This window comes from Vombatus ursinus, unplaced genomic scaffold, assembly GCF_900497805.2.
Source record: "Vombatus ursinus unplaced genomic scaffold, bare-nosed wombat genome assembly UNPS02010769.1, whole genome shotgun sequence".
NCBI lineage: Eukaryota > Metazoa > Chordata > Mammalia > Diprotodontia > Vombatidae > Vombatus > Vombatus ursinus.
Genome location: NW_020950547.1, coordinates 4575122 through 4598738, shown reverse-complemented (window position 1 = coordinate 4598738; position 23617 = coordinate 4575122). Strand labels below are relative to the sequence as shown.

General features: G+C 48.4%; 3 protein-coding genes and 1 long non-coding RNA gene across 7 annotated transcripts; 2 read left to right on the top strand and 2 right to left on the bottom strand.

The window, feature by feature from the left end:
• Positions 1-4940, top strand: BLOC1S1 (biogenesis of lysosomal organelles complex 1 subunit 1). The gene is made up of 4 exons (XM_027855005.1): positions 1-143; positions 1489-1561; positions 3681-3813; positions 4688-4940. Exons 1-4 carry the CDS (start codon positions 83-85, stop codon positions 4796-4798), a joined length of 378 nt encoding a protein of 125 aa, XP_027710806.1. The 5' UTR covers positions 1-82; the 3' UTR covers positions 4799-4940.
• A 76-nt stretch (positions 4941-5016) lies between these two features.
• RDH5 (retinol dehydrogenase 5) lies at positions 5017-9165 on the top strand. 4 transcript variants are annotated; one of them, XM_027855003.1, is made up of 5 exons: positions 5017-5662; positions 6324-6658; positions 7409-7667; positions 8197-8360; positions 8810-9165. In XM_027855003.1, the coding sequence occupies exons 2-5, from the start codon at positions 6349-6351 to the stop codon at positions 9031-9033; spliced, it is 957 nt and encodes a 318-aa protein (XP_027710804.1). In that variant the 5' UTR covers positions 5017-5662; positions 6324-6348; the 3' UTR covers positions 9034-9165. The 4 variants fall into 4 exon arrangements, with proteins under 4 accessions (XP_027710804.1, XP_027710803.1, XP_027710805.1 ...); XM_027855002.1 differs by having other exon boundaries at positions 6133-6658; XM_027855004.1 differs by having other exon boundaries at positions 5017-6658; positions 7436-7667.
• A 916-nt stretch (positions 9166-10081) lies between these two features.
• CD63 (CD63 molecule) lies at positions 10082-16639 on the bottom strand. Its single transcript, XM_027855006.1, has 8 exons — positions 16534-16639; positions 15762-15837; positions 12074-12262; positions 11700-11774; positions 11464-11559; positions 10886-11026; positions 10437-10520; positions 10082-10245 (listed from the first exon to the last, which is right to left on the bottom strand). The coding sequence occupies exons 2-8, from the start codon at positions 15825-15827 to the stop codon at positions 10180-10182; spliced, it is 717 nt and encodes a 238-aa protein (XP_027710807.1). The 5' UTR covers positions 15828-15837; positions 16534-16639; the 3' UTR covers positions 10082-10179.
• A 38-nt stretch (positions 16640-16677) lies between these two features.
• LOC114037974 lies at positions 16678-22767 on the bottom strand. The gene is made up of 3 exons (XR_003568526.1): positions 22391-22767; positions 20223-20332; positions 16678-17072 (listed from the first exon to the last, which is right to left on the bottom strand). It is a non-coding gene; the product is annotated as an uncharacterized LOC114037974 (long non-coding RNA).
• Between the last annotated feature and the right edge of the window lie 850 nt (positions 22768-23617).

Genomic DNA, 23617 nt, shown 5'->3' with positions numbered 1-23617 from the left:
ACGTGACGCGGGTGCCGCAGAGGCCGAGGTCGTCGCTGCAGAAGCCGGAGAGACCCCGGCGAGCCCCGACCCCGGCCTGGCCATGCTGTCCCGCCTGCTGAAGGAGCACCAAGCGAAGCAGAACGAGCGCAAGGAGCTGCAGGGTGAGCCCGGGGCCCGCCCCGCGCGCGTTCCCGTCACCGAGGCCCTGGGGGAGCTGGACGCGCAGGGCTCGCAGACCCGGTTCTGGTCCCCATGGCGACGTCCTCCCCTACCCCCGCCTCCCGGCCTGGCTCCGCCCCCACGCCTGGTTCCGCCCCCCCTTGGAGGAGAGCGCCTCCCATTGGTCCTGGGCGATGGCGCCCCTGGAGTGGGAGGGGCTTGGGCGAGGGGCGCGGGAACTGCGGGGGAGGAAATCACTCTTAGAGATCGACCCCAGAATTCCCCGATCCCTGGGAAACCGAAGGAGCTCGGTTGTCATTGTATCCCCGGCTCCTGGCACTATGCCTGGTGCTAAGTAAATGAAGCATGGTAGACAGAGCGAACGACTTGGAGTCAGAAAGATCTGGGTTCAAGTCCTCCCCTTGACATGTAACTGATTGTGTGTCCCTGGGCAGGTCACTCTCAGTGCTCTAGTTGATCAATCTAGGCCACTGCCCGGGGGAGGGGGGTGGGGGCGGTTGGCAGCTAGGTGGCTCAGTGGATAGAACATAGGCCCTAGAGTCAGGAAGACTTGAGTTCAAATTTAGCCTCAGACTCTTACTAGCCATGTGACCCTGAGCAAGTCGCTTAACCTCTTTCTGCTCAGTTTGCTCAACTGTAAAATGAGGATAGTAATAGCGCCTATTTCCTAGAGTTGTGACGATCAAATAAGACAATAATTGTAAAGCACCGAGCTCAGTGCCTGCCATATACTAAGTTTGACATAAATGTCAACTTTTATCAGCAGTATTGAGACTGAAAGTTTCACATCCTCATTAGTAAAAGCAGTTCCTCACCCAGGACTTGGTATGCCAATGAAATCATGTCCGGTCCCAATCTCACTGGGTGGTTTTCAGAATCAAATGCAATAACATTTGATAGAAATTGATTTTTCAATGTAATATTAATTGATTTTTAAAATAGAAATTGATTTTTCAAATGAGATAACATATAAATTGATTTTTCAAATCTTAACGCACCATATAAACGATAGCTATTATCATCAAGATGATCATCATCCTTATTACTTTAATTGAACACAGTGGGAGGGAATGGGAAGGGGGAAACCCTAAGCTCCACTCTGGACAAAAAGCCCTCTCATTAAATTCTTCCTCTGTGGGAAGAGCCTTGGGTTTGGAATATTGGGAACCAGGTTTGAATCCCACAGACCTCCACACTTCTAGCTGGGTGTCCTTGGACGAGTCACATAACTTCTCCATGCCTCGGTTCCCTCATTAAAAAAAAATTAAGAGAATTGGATGTCTAAGGCATCTTCCCGTTCTAAATCTCTGATTTTCCTATTCCCAGAGAAGAGGAGGAGAGAAGCCATCGCTGCTGCTACCTGCCTGACAGAAGCCTTGGTGGACCACCTCAATGTTGGGTATGCTCCTTACCTGGGCCCCTCAGACTGGGCATGGCATGTTTAGCCACCCCTCCTATTCCCCCTCTTCATCCCAAGCTAAGACTTCATTATGAAGTCTGAGGTGGGGGTCTGCTGGGGAAACCAGATTGTCCACATCTCTGTGGCCTAGCATCATTGATGCCACCTGCCCACCTTCTGTTTCCCCCTTACCATGTCCAGCTGTCTTTTCAGTGAGAAGGCAACATTTCTCCTCTTAACCACAACTCCCCCCGCCCCAACCTTCTGGCAGGCCCAGAGGGCAGCTAGCAGGACAGGCACAGCTGAGCATATAGCAAGCCTGTGCCAGGAGTGGCACACTGCCAGGCTTCTTCTTTCCTTTCTCTCTCTCTGGGTCCTTAACTCTCCATGTTCCTCCAAGATTGGAACCAGGGGATGGAGACGGGGCAAAGGATTGGATGCAGGACCTGAGCTACTATAGAGGAGGGCATGGCTTTCTGCCCTTTTTGACCAAAGCAGAAAGCTGGTACTTTCTCCCTGGGCAGAGGAGAGAATAGTGTGATCTCTTCTACCCTGTGGGAACAGCCTGGATGTGGTTGTGAGGCCTGAGTCACCTAAGTGTCAGCCATTTGTGCTCTGGGGTCAGACTCAGCTCAAATTAGCTCATTTCCCTTAAGTGGAAAGAGCTATTGATTGGGGGATGGGAAGGCCCCTGGAGGGAAAGACAAGCGAGTGGTCCTTAGCTTGGGGGGTTGGAACAGATTGGGAATGGTGGGTATCAGAAATTTCCCACCAGCTCAAATCCCAGACCTGGAGGCTCTACTTTGGAAGGAAGTGAAGGGGAGCACTCCCTTCTTGCTTCTTGACCCTGTCTTTCTGCCGCTCTGGCCTCCCCCACCCCAGCTGTGGCTCAGCTGTCTCTCAAAGAACAGGAGCTGTCTGCCCCAATTTTTTTTCCCTCCTACATTGGCGCCTTCTGGGCTGACAGTGCCCACAGCCTGTGAGACTCAACTAGCTTCTCCCCCTCTGCCATGCCCCCCTCTCCTCACCGTGGGTGGGGAGGGGGCAAGGAGGGGGGCAGCTGCCCCACTTCCCAATGCACAGGGCAGTTTAGCTAGAGCTGGATTTGAAAGGGTTTTGTGTGGCTGCCCACAGCCCCTCTCACTCCCCGGAAGAGAGAACAAAGACCCAGTCTGTCCCAGCCCTGGTCAGGTGTCCTGCCCGCTCTCCCAACCCTTCCCCCTTCAACTTCTCTGATCCCCTGACTCCTTCAGCCCCCGCAGATTCCACCCATGGAGGCCCAGAAGGGTGCCGGCAATGGGGAAGTGGGAACTCGATGTGAGGTCTCCAGCGCTTACTGTGGGACAGGGAGAAGAAATACAAGTATCCCAACTCATGGGAGGGGGCTGGGGGCAGAGATGTGTCCTATCCTGTATCATTTCCCTGACCCTTTACACACAGCCACCTTGTTTGGGAAGGGTGCTTCACAGGGGTGAAGAGAAAAGCTGCCCTGCTCTTAGGCCTCTGTGTATGTCCACACAGGATGGGGAAAGGAGAAGGAGGAAATGACAGTCCCTCGGGGGCTCCTCCTCTCTTGACCCAGCATTCCTGGGGTGGGGGACGCTCCCCCATCCCACCCCCAATTCAGGGAGGGGTCCAGCTTTCCCTCCCCATCAGGCCCAACTCAGCTTCTTTCTCTGATCCCCAGGGCTCCCAATCACTGCCAGATGTTTTCCTACTGCTAAATTTTCCCAGCATCCCCCCACCCCACTCCCTCTTCCTACCCTTGATTAACCCACCCTTCCCCCATATCCTACTTCCCAGTTGCACAAAAGCCCACCGAGATAGGGAGGAAGCGGATGAGGTATGCTGGTTGAAAGCCAGCATGGAATTGAATGTATTAGAGAGAAAAGAGGTTTTTTTTTTCTTTTATATATGTTTGTATTTTATTTGCATAGTATGAATTGACCATTCAGAAGTGTGAAGAGTTCTCTGTCTAGTTCTCTCTTCTGCCTTTCTTCCCTGCGTTAGGAAGCTAGGTTGGGCTGGGCTGGGCCGGGCTGGGCCAGAGAGTCCCCCCAGAATAGGCAGAGCTGACACCCTTTCTGACCCCTTCGCCTCCCATGCCGTCCCCCTCCAGCGTGGCCCAGGCCTATGTCAATCAGAGGAAGCTAGACCATGAGGTGAAGACTCTCCAGGTCCAGGCCACACAGTTTGCCAAGCAGACAGGCCAGTGGATTGGGATGGTGGAAAACTTCAACCAGGCACTCAAGGTAGGTCCCGTCAGGCTTCTTCCTCTCTGTGCCAGCGCCTCGTGTGGTCCCTTCCGTTCCATTGCTCTCTGGTCCTCAGCGGGACTTTCAGGCCCCAGCAATAGGGACAGGGAACTAGAAGAAGCCAAACCAGAGTCCTCCCTCCTACTCTCCAACTTCCTTCCCTCAGGGTTGGCTAAGCAGCAATACCTTACATCTGTATGTGGCTATCAACTAGTGCTCTCACATCACCCTGTGGGACGGGCAGGGTGGATGTTGGCCCATTTTATGAATGGTGAAACTGGCTCAGCCAGTTAGCTAATCATATTATAATTAGCTGGTAGTTAACTAAGTCTCCTGATTCCTCGCTCAGTTCTTTAAAGTGAATCCAAAGCTTACTTAGTTTAGAGCCCAGGTTTTTAACTTGGGGTCTCTGAACTTGTTTATTTTTAAATAAGTATCTTTTGGTAACTATATTTTAATATACTTATGTGTAAAATGAGCTGGAGAAGGAAATGGCAAACCATTCCAGTGTCTTTGACAAGAAAAACTCAAATGGGGGTGTCAGACTTGACTGAAAACACTAAGCAACAACAAAATTCTAATATAATTGGTGTCCTTTGTGATCCTATGCGTTTTACTTTTGTGTATTTAAAAACACTTTTCTGAGAAGGGTCCCTGAGAAGAGCTTCCAAAGGGCACAAAAAGGCTTAGGAACCCCTGGTTTCAAGGTTACAAAGGGCCATTCGTTGTGGAGAGGGGGGAGAAGAGCAATTGGTCTAGTCGGAAGTAGGTGGGCAAAGGGGCCTCTTCTTGGGCGGTGGACGATGGGAAGATTCTGAGGCTTTGTGGTAGTCCCTAACTCTTCCCTCCCTTTTTTCTGTGTCCTCGTCAGGAAATTGGAGATGTGGAGAACTGGGCTAGGAGCATCGAACTGGACATGAGGACAATCGCCACAGCTCTGGAATATGTCTACAAGGGGCAGCTGCAGTCGGCCCCCTCCTAGCTTCGTCCTTTTTCCTCCACAGCTCCTCAGCTGTCTGCTCAGTCACTGAGCTCTCTGGCATTTCTTCTGTCTCACTTATTCTCAGCTAACCAGGGGAAGAGGAGGTCAGCAAGACCCTCAATAAAGCATGAGTGTCTGGCCACGTGTAGCGTGTGTTTGGACGGGCAGCCGGTTGCAAGGAAAAAGTGGTTTAGGGGGCTTTGGGAGTAAAACCAGCTTGCCCCCAGTGCCTGGCCAAGCACATAAAGGAAGGAAGGATGTTACGCTGACCCCATCTATGAGTACCAGTTGGCCACCCAACCTGATTGAGGGTAGACCCTAGCCCCTAAACACAGGAGAAAGTGAGACATGAAGCATCTCAGGACCCCCGGATTCTGCTTGTCTTCCATCCCATTCATACAAGTGTTCCTTGCTGAGGCTGGTGCACAGCAGTCATGAGCCTGAGGTGGGCCAGGGCATAAGGCGGATGAGGCACCAAACTAAGTAGCAGGATAAAGAGGGAACATGGGGAGGGGGTCTAGGGTAGCGTTCATAGGGGAGAAGAGTGTCTGACAGGTCCACCCCGAGGCCCACTCACCACTCCCTGATGGTAGGGAGAGAACATTGGGGTGGGAGGTATGTAGAGAAAACAGATCCCAGGAGAGAGTCCAAGCAACCCTAGCCGCTGCCAAGGATTAGGTTCAGCCCATCGGGTTGGGTTTACCCAGTCCTTAATGCCCCAGCTGCCTGGAGCGTCCACCCCTTCTGGACTTTGTACTCCAATGCCAATAAGAGCCAGGCAGGGCAAGGGGTAGAGGGTCAGAATTCCTGAGAAACAACAGGAGAAAGAGCTGGGACGCTGCACCGCGAAAGCTGGTCCCTGAGGTAAGCCATGGGCAGATGAGGGGCCTCCAGTTGGGGATCACAGAGCAGGGTTTTTGGGACAAGTAGGTACAAATAGTAGCAATTCTTTGTTACTGTGCAACTTTTAGCTTCTCAAAGTGCTTCGGTGTACATCAGCTCATTTGCTCTTCAGCCACCATGAAAGGCCAGCAGGATGGACAAAAGATGGGGAAACTGAGGCTGGGGGGGGGTGCTGCCAAAAGTCACATGGTAACAGCTTCAACTAGAACCTAGGTCTCCTGACCCCTAAAGTAAGGCCCAGCTAAATTTCAATATAAGGCCTAGGTTAAATTTAAAGACTATGGAAGGGCTGGATAGGGAGGGGAGGAGAGCACATCCCTGCCACACAAAACGGTGCTAAGTGAGAGATTTCTACCCCCCATCCCTCTCATGTAGATCCACAATAAATGGCAGGGCTCTGAGGGCTTCTACTGTAAACTCTCTCTGCATAGATCTGTCTTTCTCCTTGCTTACGCCACCCCTGGATTCACCTGAGATACAGCCTGGGTCTGCCCAGACTATGGGTATCAAGCCGGAGAGGGTGGCAGAATCCAGAGAAAGAAAAGCAGATTTCAAAATGTGAAGTGTAGAAACTCCAGTAGGACAGCCTAGACCATCTTTTGCGATTGAATCCTTAATTCAGAGGTATTGGGGCTCTCTCTCCTACCATGTGGCTGCTCCTATTTCTTGGGACCCTGCTTTGGGGAGTACTGTGGTTCCTGCGAGACCGGCAAGTGCTACCCCCCAGAGATGCCTTCATATTCATCACCGGCTGTGACTCAGGCTTTGGCCGGCACCTGGCACTGCGGCTGGACAGACGAGGCTTCCGAGTTTTGGCTGGTTGCCTGACATCCACAGGGGCAGAAAACTTGAAGCGGGCTGCTTCTCCTCGACTCTGCACCACACTCCTGGATGTCACCGACCCCCAAAACATCCAGCAAGTGGCTGAGTGGGTGGGGACGATCGTGGGAGAGAGAGGTGAGTGGGGAGAGAGGGAAGCAGCCTTAAAGCTGCCAGTAGCACGTCACCAACATTACACCTGGAAGCAAACTTGGCAGGGACTCTGAAGGGAGAAAAGGACTTCTCAGCCCCACGCGCTACCTAGATGTGTGTATGACTACCTCTGTACTTCAAATTTGAGCCCACGCTCTCCAGGAACCTCGTATATGCGAGGGAAGAGTGAATCCCCACTTGGAAGATGTTTCTATAAATTCTGTCCTTTATACCTCCTCAATAAATATCCCTTTGTAAACTCTAAAAAATATATATATATATCTCAGTGGCACAGGAAGGTGGATGTTCCCACTCCTTGCAATCCTCTCCCCATTCCTCCAGCCCTGGGCATCTGATCAAATCCTCACTAGGAGTAACAGAATAACTCACATCCCACATTTTCTGTGAAATCTTCCCTGATTCTCCCATGTCAGTAACAACTACTGGTCCATTTCATGAGCATTTTTTTGACCTGTCCTATTTACTTATACATCTCTTATATATCTTATATATAATCATGCACACATGTATTATTGTATGTTTTAATACCCCTAACTAGACTCCCTTAAAAGCAGGGACCATATCTTATTTAAACTTTGTAGTTCCCCCAATAGGTAACCTAATGCTTGTCCCACAGGCATTTAATATTTATCTAATTGGATCAGGGTGCTTCCGGCTTTCAGGGGGGTCAGTGAGTCCTGTTTTTTTCCCCTACCCAACCGCCGATTCCAACAGGGCTCTTTGGCCTGGTGAATAACGCAGGCATCACTGGGATCATCGGCCCTACCCCGTGGCTGAATCTGGAGGATTATCGGAGAGTGCTGGAAGTGAACACGCTGGGTCCCATCGGAGTGACCCTTGCCCTGCTGCCCTTGCTACAACAGTCACAGGGTCGAATCATCAACATCACCTCCGTCCTGGGCCGTCTGGCTGCCAATGGTGGGGGCTACTGTGTCTCCAAATATGGTCTGGAGGCCTTTTCTGACAGCCTACGGTGAGGGGGCAGAGGGGACCAACATAACACCCTGAGATGCAGGCATCACGAGGGTCACATCCAGGACACTTGAATGTTTTGCCCCAACTGTGATTCCTTTATTCCAAGTCTCCCCTCACCCCTCCATTCAGTCTGCATCGCTCACTTGCCTAGGTCTTTGTAGTCATCTCTGTGCCCATCTCTTACATTCAGGTCCTTTCTCTTCCATCAGACTAAGAGTACCCAGACAGGAAGAACCATGTATCTCTTTCCTACTCATTCCAGTGCCAGAACAGGGTGCAGTCTAGGATGAAGGGAAATGAACCCCAAAGGTCTCTAACCCTATCTCCAATGGTGTAGGATGCACCATTCACAGAATTCAAGTTGCCTGGGCCCACCATGGCTTCCTACCCTAGTTTTTAGATGGGGGAGATCCCTCCAGTTCTATCTCCCATCCTATCCATCACTTGTAGCTTTTAGGGGACTACCCTCATGTGGCAAGAACCCAGGGGGAAAAATCTCTTCTATTTTCTGATATTCCACATTCCAGACGGGACATAGCTCCCTTCGGGGTACGGGTCTCTATCGTGGAACCAGGCTTCTTCCACACAGCAGTGACCAACTTGGAGTGTATAGAAGGGATGCTTTGGGCCTCCTGGAAACGGTTATCTCCTGCCACTCAGGCCAGCTATGGGGACAGCTTCCTTCCTAAGTGTGAGTAGCTAGAGCTGAGGATGCCAAGAACCCATTCTGAACAAGAGAGATGAAGAGGATGGGGCACAGCACCTCCTTCAGTCTGTCCAGGGGGTATGGTGTCCCCTATCCAAATAAACTGGAGGGATGAGGGAGGTAGTATATTGGCTACTTACAATAGGGGAAGGAGGAAGGAGCTGGTAAGAGCATGGCTCCTGTTCCAGCCTGCCTCATGATGGACAGGAAAGGCAAAGGAGAGGCCCTTGAAGAAACAGGGCCCTCAGGGTCTGGTAGGAATAATAATGCTAATGTGCTGGTGCCCACCCAAACCTGGAGCATGTGGCCGTCCTACTGCACAAATAACCCTGGGAGCTCTGAATGTCCTGGAGCAAACCAGACTGGTGAAGAAAATGAATACTGGGCAGGGGAGGTTGGGTGAAGGAAGATCTGACTTCTGCTTCTCTTCCCAGACCTGAAGGTACAACGGTTCATCATGAACCTGATCTGTGATGGGGACTTGGGCAAGGTGAGCAGCTGCCTGGAGCATGCACTGACTGCCCGCTACCCCCGCACAAGATACAGTGCTGGATGGGATGCCAAACTTCTCTGGTTGCCTGCCTCCTACCTACCTGCCAGCCTGGTAGATGCTATACTTACTTGCGTTCTTCCCAAACCTGCCCAGACTGTCTGCTGAACCCATTAGCCTGCAGGAAACTGAGGCACAGAATGGAAAGCAAACACTATAAACTATAATCACCACCCAAACTGAGCTGCCCCATCCCGACCTTTATTCTTTTTCTGAGGATCAAGATGTTTTTAAAAATAATCCCTCCAGTTTTGCAAATTTCCTTTTGAAAAAAGGCTGCCACAAAACAAGTGGCCACCAGAGGGAGTGCCAGATACACTCTCCCCAGGTTGGAAGCCTTTATTCTGGGCTCAGTAAGGGTGCACTTCACTAGATCATCACTAGATGTCACTCTTCATTCCCAGTCAGGTCTTAGCCCTTCTTCACTGGTACCCATCCCCTAGTTGAAGCTGGACACCCGTCAAGACTGGCATGGTAGGGGGAGGAGCTCCGTAGCATCAATGATGCTCCCTGCACAGGAAGCTCCCCCTAAGGGGCACGTCCAGAATTTTTGCAGATCAGGTCATCAGTATCTCAGCACAGGGCACAGCCTAACCATGATGCCACAGGCTCAGAGGGGAGAAGCTGGGCATCACTGATACCAGGCCCTAGGCTCCCATGGTGTCATTTCCCTCTTCCATTCTCAGCTGCCACCACTCCCAAAATTAAATTCCTGGCTTCCTCCATATCCACTCTCCCATAGCTACCAAGAGAGCAAAAGGTCTGGAGGGCTGTGGGGACATGAGTGCAGGAAAATGAAACACAGGACTGTGAGGGGAGACAAACACCAGGCATGGACACACCAGAAAAAGGCCATGGGAACAGACTTGGAGATGAAAGAAAAGGCATCATGTTCCAGGGGAAAAACCACTGGATTTGGAAATAAAGGACCCAGGTTCAAATTTGGCAATTTTGCAATTACATGATGACAGACAAGCCACTTCCCCATTCTGGGCCTCAGATTAAATTACCTCTAAATTTTCCCCCAATACTAAATAATTTTATGAGTCTAAGGGTGCATGGGAGAGGGGGCAAAGAAGCAAGGCCAGGTATTGAGAGGAAAAAAAGGCCAGGAGCCATGGATCTGAAGGACAAATTGACACTTTGTTTCTTTTCAGAGTGAAAAAAAAAATCCATTTATTAACTGAAAAACCCAGGACATACTAGCCCACTCCCTTATTGCCATGAGACGGTGGTGAGGGGCAGAGAGCGCCCCTACATCACCTCATAGCCACTCCTGATACTCTTCATGAGGCAGCAGGCAAAGATAACTCCCAGAATCTGGAAGGAAAGAAGTATGTGTGTGTAAGTGGGTGGGGCAGGCATAATCAGGAATATGGACATGGGAAGAAAAGTACACATTAGGGGAATGAGTCCAAGCCCAGGCTGATTGGCACTAGGGATGGTAGTATACTTAGTACACAGTGGGCTCTGCACCACCCCACCCCCTCCCACCCCAGGGACCCCCTCACCTCCACGAATGTGACGCCCAGTGCTACACCCGCCAGCACCAAAGCTCTGTGCTTTAGCCAATTTCCAATCTTCTCCACACAGCCCTGGGAAGATGCAAGGGACTTTCACAAACTCACCTTGCTCATTTATACCCTGTCCCCAAGCCTGGCTTCCCTAAGCCCCACCAGTCCCAAGTCTGTCCTAATTCTCATTCTCCCATCCCTGCTGGCTCTCTTCAACCCTATACCAGACCCAACCTTTAGTTTCTTCAGATCACCAGTTCCCTGGGCTTCCCTAACCTCTAGACCCTCCTTGAGGAAAAGATCCTACCCCCATTCCTAGGTTCCCTCAGGCTCTTAACTTTCCAGAGATCTCTAACTCCTCCAGTCCCCCTAATCTCCAATCCTTTTCTCTCTCTCTCCAATCTTTTAGCTATGCCTAGCCCCTAATCACCACCCACCCCACATACTTCCTGGTTAATGTCCGAAGGTTTGAAGTTAGTTCCACAGCTTTGGGTGACATTGATGCAGCAAGAGTCAGGGACCCTGTTCTTGGGTATTTGGGGCACTTGCTCCCAGTCTGTATAGTTCATTGCCCCACAGCATTTAAACTAGAATGAGAGAAAAGTTGGTGAGGAGATTGGCAAAATAAGGGGGGAGGAAGATAAATAAATAAATAAATAAGGGGGAAGGTCCTCTAGGCCTAAGGCTCATGGGCCAAGCTAAAGTACTCCCAATGCAAAATGTGACTCTACAAGGCAACCAGGTGTTGGGGGATTGGAATCGAGGTGAAGAAAAAGAAGCCATAAAGCTTTTTCCAAAAGGCTGGAAAAAATTGGATTGGTAGATGTTGTGCTCAAAAGCTTCCTGGGTCATCCTATCCCCCACAACTATTCCTCTAGAGTGGCCTATCTCTAGGGAATTACCACTACCCCGAAAATTTACATTAAAAAAAATTTACTGATGCTTTTTGTTTTTCTATCACAGTCATTTCTGGATATAGTCCTCTCTCCCATCCCCCCTCTTCTCCCCTTCCCCCCCAACTCACTCCTTCCTGCAACTTATCCAAGAACTGTGCTGTGTTGTTATTTTTCTCATACGCCTTCATCTCATCCCGGAAGCCTTTGTCAAACTCTGACTTCACCTGCAAGACGGGGGAAGAGAAGTATTAAGGCACGCCCCCTTGCCAACCTCCATAATGATCATGGTGAGCTCTCAGGGAACCATAGTCACATCCTACCCTCCTAGGCCAAACTCTTATCCCCTTCATCACAGTCTACTTACCTTGTCCCTGAAGACATATCCAGCAATAGCTGCAGCCACCTCTACTAGGACAATGAGGGTCAGCAAGATGGCAAACTAAAAAAGAGGGGAAGAAATAGGAGGAGAGAAGAGATGGAGTTCCAGATCAGATTAGGGGTTGGCCCTGCCTATATCATCATCATCATCGTCATTACCATCTTTATCTCCCTATAGGGAAATAGGTCCCCTATCCCTCAACTCTCTACCTTTGCTATGGGATGATTCAACATCATTTTCATTCCTCCCTCCTGGTTATAGACCCCTGTTCCTTTTGTCCCCTGGGTCTCCTCCATTACTCCCAATCCACTGTCACCCACTCCCCACAGTCATCCGTCAGACTCTATGCCCCCTCTTACCGTGGTCATAAGACAGTAATTATCCTTACAGGTAGCACAACAGCCCAAGAAGGCCACAAGGAAGAGGAAGGTACCCAGGGCTATGATGACAACAGGTACCACAGAGCCTGCAGTGGACCCAATGGGTATGGTCTGGTTCAAGGTGAAGTGGACTGCCACGCCCACTGCAATCAGCCCCACAGCGCAGGCCTTCAGGAGCAGAGGCAACAAGACAGTTAGTTAGGGTGGGGTGGGGTGGGGCCTAAAGCACAGTCCAGCTTACCCCACCCAACACAAATACACTAGATATACTCCTCCTTACACTAGACAAACAATGAAGCATCCTGAAAAGAGCAAGCACTCAGTGGTCTTAAGACAACCCCGGGTTCAAGATCTGGCTCTGATACTTAGCAACTTGGTAACCCTGGACAAGTTATTGAACCTAATGAAGGAGTCCCCACTGATTAGGGAGTAACTAAACAAATTGTGCTGTAGGGATGTCCGGGAACGTTATCTCAGAACTGATAAACACAAGGAACTCGGAGAATCATGGAAGACTTGTATGAAGTGATGCACGGCTGAAAAAGCCAAAGCAAAAGAACAATAGGTCCCATTACTAGAACAATGTAAATAAAGGCACTATAAAGGGGCAGAAACCTCCATTTCAATGAACAACTTTGCTTACAGGGAACAAGGCATGAGACACCTATGGGTCCTACAGGTTCTGAATGTTGTATATGCCATCAGATGGGGCTGCTCAGTCATTTCTGCTTAGCTACTTTTCTTTGTTTCAAAGGCAGACTCAATGGAAACAGGAGGTAAGATAGATCAGAAAACCTCCATAACCTTTACCAAAAAAGATACACACATATACATATGTGTGTATACATATATAGATAGATACAGATATGTCACTTAACTTCCTTGTGCCTCAGTTTCTTCATCTGTAAAATGAGGATAATATTCTCGCTACCTAACTCACTACAAATTCCAAGGAAAACAATTTTATATGTATAGATATATATGCATACATTATATGTATGTGTATATATATATATATATATATGAATAATCACCCTCCATATCGGAACTCCCCAGAGTTTATAATGCATGATATATTTGTGTGTATATGCATGCATGTATGTGCATGCACAGCTAGATGGCACAGTAGTAACTTAACCCTGCCTGCAAAAAACTAAGAGAAGGAAATGGCAAACCACTTCAGTATCTTTGCCAAGAAAACCATATGGACAATATGGTCCATGGAGTCATGAAGAGTCAAATATGACTTAACAACAAAAACAACAAAATCTGTGTGTGTGTGTGTGTGTGTGTGTGTGTTCCCTTTGATCCCCGAGCACCCTGCCAAGAGGCCGGGCATTGCCCACAATGCCACCTCTCCCCCTTCATTCCTTTTTTTGCTCATCCCTCCACTTGACTCTCTGCTGCTTGCTTCACACATTTCATTCCTCCTTCTACTGCCATGGCTGCTGGCTTGGGGGAGTGAGCCATCCCTGACCTTCCCCACCAGGAAGGTCCTTCATACCCAAAGCCATGTTAGCACAGCTAGGTGATGCTGGGGATAGAACACTAAGCCAGGAATCAGGAAGACTCATCTGCCTCAGTTCAAATTCGGGCTCAGACACTTATATACTATGTGACCCTGGGCATGTCACTAAACCCTGTTTGCCTCAATTTCCTCATCTGTAAAATCAGCTGGAGAAGTAAATGGCAAACCACTCCATTATCTTTGCCAAGAAAACCCCAAATGGGTGTCACAAAGAGTCAGAGCACAACTGAAAAATGACCAAACAATAACAATGATTTTGTGTGTGTGTGTGTGTTGTTGTTGTTATTATTGTTGTTGTTGTTGTTTAATCTGACTCTTTGTGACCCCATGGACCATACTGTCCATAGGGTTTTCTTGGCAAAGATACTGGAGTGGTTTGCCATTTCCTTCTCCAGTGGATTAAAGCAAACAGGTTAAATGACTTGCCCAGGGTCACACAGGTAGTAAATATCTGGGACCACATTTGAACTCATGTCTTTCAGACTCCAGGCCCAGAGCTCTATCCGCTGAGCTATCTAGCTGCCTCAACATGTGTGTATAAACATACATATATGCACAGATCTATACACGTATGTATGTATACACACACATACACACACATATATATGTATGTGTGTATATATATATACACATACATATATACACATATACACATTATATATATAGTTGGGGAATATAGACTTAGCCTTTTACTTCCTCCAAGGATTAGAAAATGGGACTGCCCATTCTTAGCCAAAAGCAGTTGGAGGGATTTCAAAAAAAAGGGGAAGAGGTAAGTCCCTGACCTACATTTACTCTCCCCCACACCATCCCCCACTGATGCCACTTCCCCCAAAAACTCCCTCACTCTAGGAATCCATTCAAGCTCAGGTGTCACTCCTACACAAGGCATTTTCCAGATTCTCTCCTAACCCCAACCTATATTCATTTTCTATTCCTCTTCAAATTACTTCGTATCATTTTGTATCTACTTTGTATTTACTGAACTGTGTATATGCCTCCCCCTCAGTAATCACTGTAAGCTCCTTAGGCAGGGACCTTCACTTTTGGGGGCGGGGATGTCATTGTATCCCTAGTGCCTAGCACATAGTAGGTACTTAAAATTTTTGTTTGCTGAACTGAATTCAATTCATCTGAGTCCTCCTTTTGGACCCAACTGCCCAACTAGAAATAATGGAAATAAATACAAGCCTAACCTCAAGGCATACATTCCTGACTTCACTTGAGTGATAACTGATATCCTGTGCCATGCCAAACGCCCAAGGTATCTCTTTGATCCCCAAGCACCCTGCCAAGAGGCTGGGCATTGCCCACAGTGCCACCTCTCCCCCTTCATTCCTTTTTTTGCTCATCCCTCTACTTGACTCTCTGCTGCTTGCTTCAGAACTGGGGAAATCTCTCCTCTGGCTCGCTACCACGGTGGCTCCTGATTGAGATCAGTGGTAGATCAGGTTAGAAAGGGAGGTCAGGGCATTATCTCTTCCAAGGCAAACGAATTCTTTCCTTCTCTCAGAGGAAAGTAGGATTAGGGGCACGGAGGATGGGGACATCAGGGGGGTGGGGGTAGTAAGTAAAAGGCTTCCAGCTTGGTCTTCCGTAGCTCACAATTCACATAGAGATTCCATCTCTCCAACTCAGAGTCTGAAAGAAGTTACAGAGTAAGGGGGCAGGGAGGAGAGCTTGCAGAAGATAGCATCTGGCCGTTGTCTAGTTGCCCATTACTACAGTTAGTTGGGTCACCAGACAGGAAGGGCCCAGAGACTGAGGGGGCAGGGAAAGAGAATGGACACACTAGGGAGCTTGAGGTAAACCAAAATGTCTAGAACACATAAGTCTTAAGGGTTCCTAAAAGAGTGGGAGTGGGGGCTGTTCTATATTTGCTTTTTAACTGACCTCACACTTAGTTTTGCAACCTACCACACACAACATCCCAGGCCTTCCCCACCAGGAAGGTCCTTCATCCCCAAAGCCATGTTAGTTACCCCTCAAGACTTATCCTAGAAGTTCCTGTGCACACACATACCCCTTTTGCCCCAGCTCCCACCTCCCCACAGGACAATCTTCGACTTACCCACTTCCACAGTCCACACACACACACACACACACACTCCCACCTCCTACCCGTGCATCCCCGCTTACCCAAAAGGCCAACACTAAGACATAGAGCAGAAACTTGACACATTTCATTCCTCCTTCTACTGCCATGGCTGCTGGCCTGGGGGAGTGAGGCAGACAGGGGAAAGTGATCAGCAGCGGCCGGTGGGGGAGGGGACCCCGGCTTCCGGGCTCCCAGCCCACAGGGACTTCCCAGTAAGTCCCCCCATTCCCGGCCCCTCCCACCCGGAAACAGGCGGTCAGCTCCACGTCTCCCAGACCCCTCCCCTCGAGCCTGGGGTCTGATGGGCAGAGAGAGAAGCTCAGAACCCCATCTGCAGCGGGCCTCGCCCCCGCAGCCCCCGCCTCCTCCGACTCAAAGAGAACTTCGGAAGGACAGGAAGGCTCCGGCCGGACCCACTGACAACGGGCTGGACAGAGAAGTTCCAACCTCAATCCACGCCCCAGTACACCATTTGCTCCCTCGGTATTCCTCTCCCCCAAACTTAGGCACTTCTCTCCTTTCCCCCCGTCCTCGATTACGTCCCTTCCTCCAAGCCCTGCTCCCCTAGCCTTGCCCCCCCCCCCCCCCCCCCCCTCCCAGAAAAAAAAAAGGTTTGGCCACCCCACTGCCTGGAAGTTTGGAATAAAGTTTTTAAAAGACGTGAGCACAGAGCTGAAAGACCAGGGAGTGTCGGGGGAAGTGAGATGGTGGACTACGGCACAGACCCAGGAAAGTGAATCTCTCCCTTCTTCTCCACCACTTTTGAGGTCCTAAACGTCCCCGTACTCCCAGCCTCCAGCCCACAAGCCTCACCTGATCTCCCCGAGCTTCTGAGATCCTCTCCCCGCAGCTGTTCCTGGTCTGTCTCTGCTTCGACCCCCAACTCTGGCCCCGCCTGCCACGGCCCCGCCCCGGCTCCAGCCACTGCTGCCCCCTCCCCCCGCAGGGTGTCTGCCCGACTCATGTGACGCGGGAGCAGCTGGAGCCTGAGTCACTCGGGCTTGAAAGAGGAGAGCTCTCCCCCTCCCCGCAATACACACAACTCAACTTTGGTCACTCATCTCCTGCTTACCCCACCTCCTTTAGGTCCTTCCAGTTTTCCAAGGTGCCCCTTGCCCCATAACTGCAAGGTGGTCCCTCTTCCTGCTCTAGCCCCCAGCAACGGTGGCAGCTATGCATTGGCCCCAGCTCCTGTACTCACTTCTAATGGGACATTGGGCAAGTCACCCTGCCTAGCCCTCAGTTTATTCAATTATAAAATGAAAACTGGCCGATCTCTTTGATGCCTTTCACCTCTTTCTATTCAGAGCAGGATTCCAGGGAGCTGGCAGCTCCTCTTTGCCTCTCCAATTCTGAGGGAAAAGGAGAAAAATTGAGTAAACCTCTCCATCATTTTATAGCTCTGGGGGACAACCACTGGAAGTTGGGAGGAAGCAAGCTGCTGAGTCAGAGGAGAGACTAGGACGTCATAGCTGAGTCCCTGCTTGTCTCAGTGGCAACACAACACCTCAATCCAATGACAAAGTTACATACATCTAAACTTCTATTTCCAGGAAAGGATTTAACACTGAGCCACTGAGTAGCAACTTTAGGATATGGGGTCAAGAAGAAGGGTTACAAAAGCAGAGTCCTAACTTCTCCAGTTGATTCTGTCATTTCTCTAAGGCTAGGGATCCCTTCCTCTGAGACCAGTGGAAATTCCAGTAGGATGTAATCTCCTTGAAGGCAAGAAATTAATTTGGTGGTGGTTGGGTTTTTTTTTCTTTTTTCTTTTTCTTTTTGTTTTTGTTTTTTAATCCCTAGCACCCAGCCCAGTGTTTTCTACAAATTAGGCACTTATACACATTGGACTGAATTCTAGGGGTGAGGAGTTAGGGAAACAGAGGGGCAAGGAAGACAGCATCCCTATGCCCCCTCCTGGGGGTGAGGAAAAGTGTGTTCCTTGTTATCCCAATCTTTGAACCCGACTTATAGGTTGAGAAGAGGGATCATAGGATTATAGCTTTAAAGATAGAAGAGACCATAGGGGTCATCTAGTCCAAGCCCCTTAATTTGGGGAAAATGAAGCCCAGAAAAGTTAAGTGACTTGCCCAAGGTCTCACAGGTAGCTAGTGATGAGATAGGACACAAATCCATTTCCTCTGACTCCAAATCCAGTGTTCTTTCCACGCAAGGAGAAGTTCAGACTGCACAATCACCCTCCAGATTCCCTATCCTTTAACATAGGAGCATTCAGACTCAGTCAGTAGCAGCAAGAGAAGCCTCCTACATCCCAACCCTCCACTCTTGTCAGGTCTGGGTAGAAAAATGATGAGAGGTAGACAGAAAATAAATATGGAAAACAGACAGGGGAGAGTACTAGGCTGGAAACCAAGAAGCCTGGGTCTCACATCCTACATAAAGGAACCAACCAATCCTGCCCTGTCTCCCTGTCTTCGAGAATGGGTAGAGCTGATGCTGTCTTTCCTAGGGGAAGAAAGAAGACTTAGGGAATATCTGGGGATAGGCCTATGGGAATGCATAGGGGAGAGGTTCTTAACTTTTTTTGCATCACAAGACCCCTTCATAGTCTAGTAAAGTTTATATATTTTGCATTGTATTTAAATGCAAAAAACACATAGGATTACAAAAGAAACCAATTATGTTGAAATAGTTATTAAAATATTTTTAAAATAAAATTTAGAGACTCCAGGGTAAAGAATCTCTGGTCTAGGGGAAGTTATTTTGAGACGGCAGCAAAAGGAGAGCTGAAGTTAGAGTTTAAGATAGTATTGGGGGCCAGAGCTCCAGGGGGATAGGGAGATAGCTAAATATGGCAAATGAAAAATGGAGAGGAGGGATATGGGAGGACAGTCAAGACAAATGCCAAAGAAAGACAAAGACAACTTTGTTCATTCTCAAGTAAGTTAATAAGTTAATTAATAAGTAATCTAATGTTTTAATAAATTAAGGAGGTTATTTTCAGTGCCTAGAGTCCTAGATCCCCAGGCAATGAACACAGAATAGCCCACCCATGAGTACCAGAAGGAAGGCTTTAGAAATAGAAAGTACATTAAATCAAAAAGAAAAAAAGATAAAAAGAGTAGAAAGGGGACTTTTGAGGGGAGATCCAATTATTCTCTAATTCATGAATTTGATAATAGACCAGTCAGAGCTTTCAGTACCAACTCCACATGATTACAGTCCAGGCATGACACTAAACCACTTATTTGGGCCCAGCTAACCTAAGGCAGAAATTTATGCCCATCCTGGTACTTTGGCACAGTGCCTGCCAGCTCCACCACACCTCAGCCTAGTACCGGAGCACAGCATTTGGCAAGTAGATATTCTAGGCAACGTTCATGCCCTCAGAGTAGATATTTTGCTACACAAAATGCCTCATAAAGAAGCTTATAGCCAGCACCAAAGGCCTTTTAGAGCCAGGGGCTACATATAAAAAACCATCCAGTATCTGCTGGGTTAATACCCTTCCTTCCTTCCACTCACTACCACCACTCCCTGATGAATAAATATGTCAACAATGACAGGTATCTAGGTGTCTTGGTATGAGAGATTCCAGTGAACTCAAGATTTCCCCATTCAGGGGGAAGGGGAAAGATGAGAAGACCTTGGAAGGGGGAGGAATGGAGATGGATATGGGGATAAGGAATAGAAAAAGAGAAATGAGATGAGAAATAAATGGAAAGATAGAGGTAGGGAAAGATTGGCAATAGGGAACAATGGAGTGGAATGAATTTGGGAACTAGAGGGCCTGGATTCAGATCCCAATACTACCAGTGTGACCTTGGGTAAGTTACTTCTCACTGGGACTCAATATCCCCATCTGTAAATTGAGAGAGGTCAGACTAGATGACCAATCTATGACGCCCCCCCTCCCTCGTTCCGAATACTCTTCCTATCTTAACATATCCCTGGGATCGTTCATCTATCCACCCTTGATTCCTTCCACTTGGCCATAGGCCTCTCTGACTTTCCAGTCGTGTCACTCACCTCTGTTCGTTCATTCAACATGCATTTTGTAAGCATGCATTATAAAATCAAATGTTGTGTTATGCACCAGAGATATGAAGATGAAAAAATTATACAGTCCCCTATGGTTAAGTAGAGCTTACAGTCTAGTAGAGGAATGAGATAGGTACACAGATAAATATAATTTAGAATAAGAAAAGTACTTAGGTGCCAAACAGAAAAAATTGGGGAGAGACTCTAATAATAATTCAGATTTTTATACTACTTTACTGGTTTAAAAGTTCTTTCCTCACCACTATGCTGTTAGCTTTTGTTCACAATAATAGCCCGGACCCAGAGGAGAAAGGTGAGATAATACAAGTGCTAGTACCCCCATTTTACAGAATAGGGAAATCAAGACTTAGGGAGGTTAAGTGACTTCCCCACGGTAATAAAAATAGAAAAGAAAGGAGCAAGAATTTTAATCTCTTCAATCTGCATATCGGCTAGTGTTTTAAAGTCATAGGAGAAATTTACACCTGCTCCCATCCTACCTTCTCTTCAATGAACAGGTGGAATAGTGTGCCTCCTGCTGGCAGGGCTGAGCAACAAAGGCTGCTCTGGATCCAGCTTCCAAGAAGGCTATGAAGACCCAGCCACAGTCCTGGTGGAAAGGAGGGAGAAGGAAGTAGATGAACAGGGGTCAAAGGCCCCTGACCTCTGTGCCTTCATGAGAAATATACTGAGACAGAGGTTCTTAACCTTTTTTGTGTACTGAACCCCTTTGGCAGTCTGGGGAAGCCTGTGGACCCCTTCTCATATTATAGTTTTAAATACATACAAATATATAGGATTATAAAGGAAACCAATTATATTGAAATTGTTATAAAAATAGTTTTAAAAATTCAGACTCCAGATTTAAGAACCTTTAAAAAAAAAAGGAGACACAACAGATAAGAGGTTTCAGCTGCAAGTCAGATGGAAAAATCCTTGGGGTCTGTTGGGTGACGCAGCCAAACAGATGGTAATGAATCTTCTTTAGTTTCATTTCCATCGATAAAACTCTTATCTATTTCTGATGTTGAGTCATGTGAAAAGGCCAAGGCCTTTGGCGGTGAGCATTTTTTTTTCTTGGTCTTCAGTAACTATGGCTGCCAAAGTGGGAGGGGGAGAGCAGGGACAGCCATAGGACCTGCAGTGGCATCCACAGTAAGATCTCGTACATCTCCTAGATGATATTTGTGAGGCAGAAACAGTGCTGGTGGGGGGGAAGGAGAAAAGGGGAGTATGTTCTTGGGCTTCCTGCCTGTCTTGGCAGTTACTGGTTATCAGTTGGGGGGGAGGGGGAAGATATCAGATCCCTTCTTTACAAGATTTGTCTCCCTTGATGATTGCTGGGGCAATCAGGCCAGAAGAAGCCATGGTCTGGGAGGCGGTGATATTCCCAGGGCTCTAGGGTGCAGGGTTCTGGGCTGTCTCCACTGGGATCTGATGTGAGGTGGTCGTTGGCATGGTAGCTTGCCTTCTCTCTCTTCCTCTACAGACAAACTCTCTGGACTCAGTTTCTTTATATGTAAAATGAGGGCTTTGTATTAGATGACCTCCAATGTCTAAATTTATGATCCTATAAGCCCTGAAAAAGTTACAGAAAGAAAACATATGTTAGGACAAGCTATTGAAGAAATCACAGGAAAAACAATCAGAGGCAACTAACTCCATGGAACTAGTTAAGAAAAGACATTTGAGGGGATTTCAGAGCAGACTCATTGGCCGGGGAGTGGGACATAATTCAAAGGAAAACTCTATCGGGCCTTGAGAGTCCACGGGTCAAGGACGGTTAAATATAAAATCAGGATAAAACAGTATAAGCAATCTGGAGAAACTACTCCAAGAAGAGGTCAAAAGAAACTTTGAGCAGGGATCAGGAAAAACACAGAAATCACTGCAAGAACAGGAAGGCTGGTGAAATTACAAGGATATTCTGAGGACCAAAGCCTGAGGGAGAGGAGGGGCACCCCTAAGAACTTGGGTACAGGGAAAGGAATGAACTTGTTCAAGAGCTAGGTATTCTAGCCATCTCCTTTGCACACAGACCCTTCCCATACAACTTCCAACTTCATTAGAGAGAACTGAGACAGAAAGGGTTAACCAAATGAGTAGGTAGTTCATGCCAGGTAATTATACAGAACTTAGAAACTTAGAAGGGGGTGTTAATTACTGGGTGAGATACTCTCTTGGGGTTCCATGGTTTTTGGTTAGAGCTTTGAGAGATGTGTATGTTTTCCACTCCTCCCACATACCACCATCCAACCCAGAATAGCCTCCCAATGCCACATTCCTACAGGATGTTGGAGGAGGGAAATAGAGAAGGCTCTTCTCTTCAGTCATTTTCCTCCCTCCCCACACCCACGACCTAGGCTTCCTCATCTCCCCCCTTGTTTAGGAGGTCTAAGCAAAGGAGGCTATGGGAATCCACTTTCTTAGAAATTTGAACCCCAAAATTGAGGTAGGGTAGGATGTGTCAAGAGAGCCTTGGACGCAGGACAGAGAAGATAGTTGAGGTTCCCCATCAAGATATACCTCTCCCGCAGGTATCTTCGGAGTCCAGGTCCCCGCCCCTCATCTCCCTTCTGTGCCCTTGCCCTTTAAAAGGGTTGGCTTTGAGGTCCTGATTGGGAACGGTGAATGGGAAACCTGGCAGAAACTCCCTATGGCCACCTACCCTGGCTGTGTAGATGCTTACTCTTTCTGGGTTAGGAACAGATGATCTCCAGACACAGATTCTGGTTCTCCCAAGCCCTGGATATAGATTATCGGACTCCCAAAATACTGCAGCTCTTCTTCCGGTAGGTCGTTTTCCAGGGCCCTTTGCTAATAATGGTCAAGAACAGTACTTTCCCCCTATTTCCACACGTGCATACATGAGCACAGAGATGAGCATATACACACAACACTACACACACACATGCACACACGTGCTTGGATGTCTCGCCCTTTCTTGTTCTACCAGCCTATACCTGTTTCTGTCCGGAAAGAACCTGGGATACTGCCCCTCAGATCCCCGCACTTCCTACACACCTCAATTCTAACTGATTCTCCTAGGACCCTGCCTACTTTTGCTAGGAACCAGTCAGGACCTTGAAGGGGGGGCGGGCCTGATTGTTGCCTAGGTAACGTTGTGACATCACGGGGGTGCCCCTGGCGAGGGGAAAGTTGCCTAGGAAAACAGAATAGGGGGCGGAGTCTCAATCTGTGTAGGAGTTTTTCCGGGTGGGGAAAAGAAGAATCCAGGTGTTCTGCACTTTTCTCTCTTCCTTTACCTCTTAAACTCCAGGTGGTGACCCCTCCTCCAGGTTTGGGGCTAGTCTGGAGCTAAACGCCAGATGACCCTAAAAGTGGCTGACTGGAGATCTCAGCAGCTTAGCCCTTCCACCTGGACATCACAGAGTTTGAATGGGCAGCAGGGAAGGAATATGAGAAGGAAAGGGTCTGTGGCCCAGAACTATTGAACAGAGGGGTAAGAGCTAAGTGACAGGAAAGGAAGCAAGAAGTTATTTAAATGGAAAGAGCACACCCTGGGAAATTAGCCTTGCCTGTGACACAATGGCCACGTGATGATCTGGGGCACGTCCCTTGACCTCTCTGAGCCTCAGTTTCCCTATTTGTAAAATATGGGAGTTCGATTAGCTGTGTTGGCTGCTTTATCTCTGCTAAGACCTTACCATCTGCTGGTCATTCCCATTCATAGACTCCGATTTCTAAGAAGATACAAATGAGCATATTTAGCTTCATTACCACCCCAAGGAGCTGCAGTTTGGGATCTGTCCACCAGAGGGCAGAATTGTCTGATGATTGGATTGTAGCTAGAGGTTAAAGCAATCAGGCACCCAGAGAGTCAAAAGGGTGGGTGGGGACCCCAGGTGGTAAAAACTGGAACCTCTAAGAAGTG

What these genes read in the sequence shown, in the direction of transcription:
- RDH5 (XM_027855003.1), top strand. Translation starts at nt 6,349, where the DNA reads ATGTGGCTGCTCCTATTTCTTGGGACCCTGCTTTGGGGAGTACTGTGG. An exon ending in GACGATCGTGGGAGAGAGAG is followed by an intron (nt 6,659 to 7,408) that starts GTGAGTGGGGAG and finishes CGATTCCAACAG; the next exon opens with GGCTCTTTGGCCTGGTGAAT. An exon ending in GGACAGCTTCCTTCCTAAGT is followed by an intron (nt 8,361 to 8,809) that starts GTGAGTAGCTAG and finishes TTCTCTTCCCAG; the next exon opens with ACCTGAAGGTACAACGGTTC.
- CD63 (XM_027855006.1), bottom strand. Translation starts at nt 15,827, where the DNA reads ATGGCAGTAGAAGGAGGAATGAAATGTGTCAAGTTTCTGCTCTATGTC. An exon ending in TCTTAGTGTTGGCCTTTTGG is followed by an intron (nt 12,263 to 15,761) that starts GTAAGCGGGGAT and finishes CTGCTCCTGAAG; the next exon opens with GCCTGCGCTGTGGGGCTGAT. An exon ending in TGGGCGTCACATTCGTGGAG is followed by an intron (nt 10,246 to 10,436) that starts GTGAGGGGGTCC and finishes CTTTCCTTCCAG; the next exon opens with ATTCTGGGAGTTATCTTTGC.
- BLOC1S1 (XM_027855005.1), top strand. Translation starts at nt 83, where the DNA reads ATGCTGTCCCGCCTGCTGAAGGAGCACCAAGCGAAGCAGAACGAGCGC. An exon ending in GTGGACCACCTCAATGTTGG is followed by an intron (nt 1,562 to 3,680) that starts GTATGCTCCTTA and finishes GTCCCCCTCCAG; the next exon opens with CGTGGCCCAGGCCTATGTCA. An exon ending in ACTTCAACCAGGCACTCAAG is followed by an intron (nt 3,814 to 4,687) that starts GTAGGTCCCGTC and finishes TGTCCTCGTCAG; the next exon opens with GAAATTGGAGATGTGGAGAA.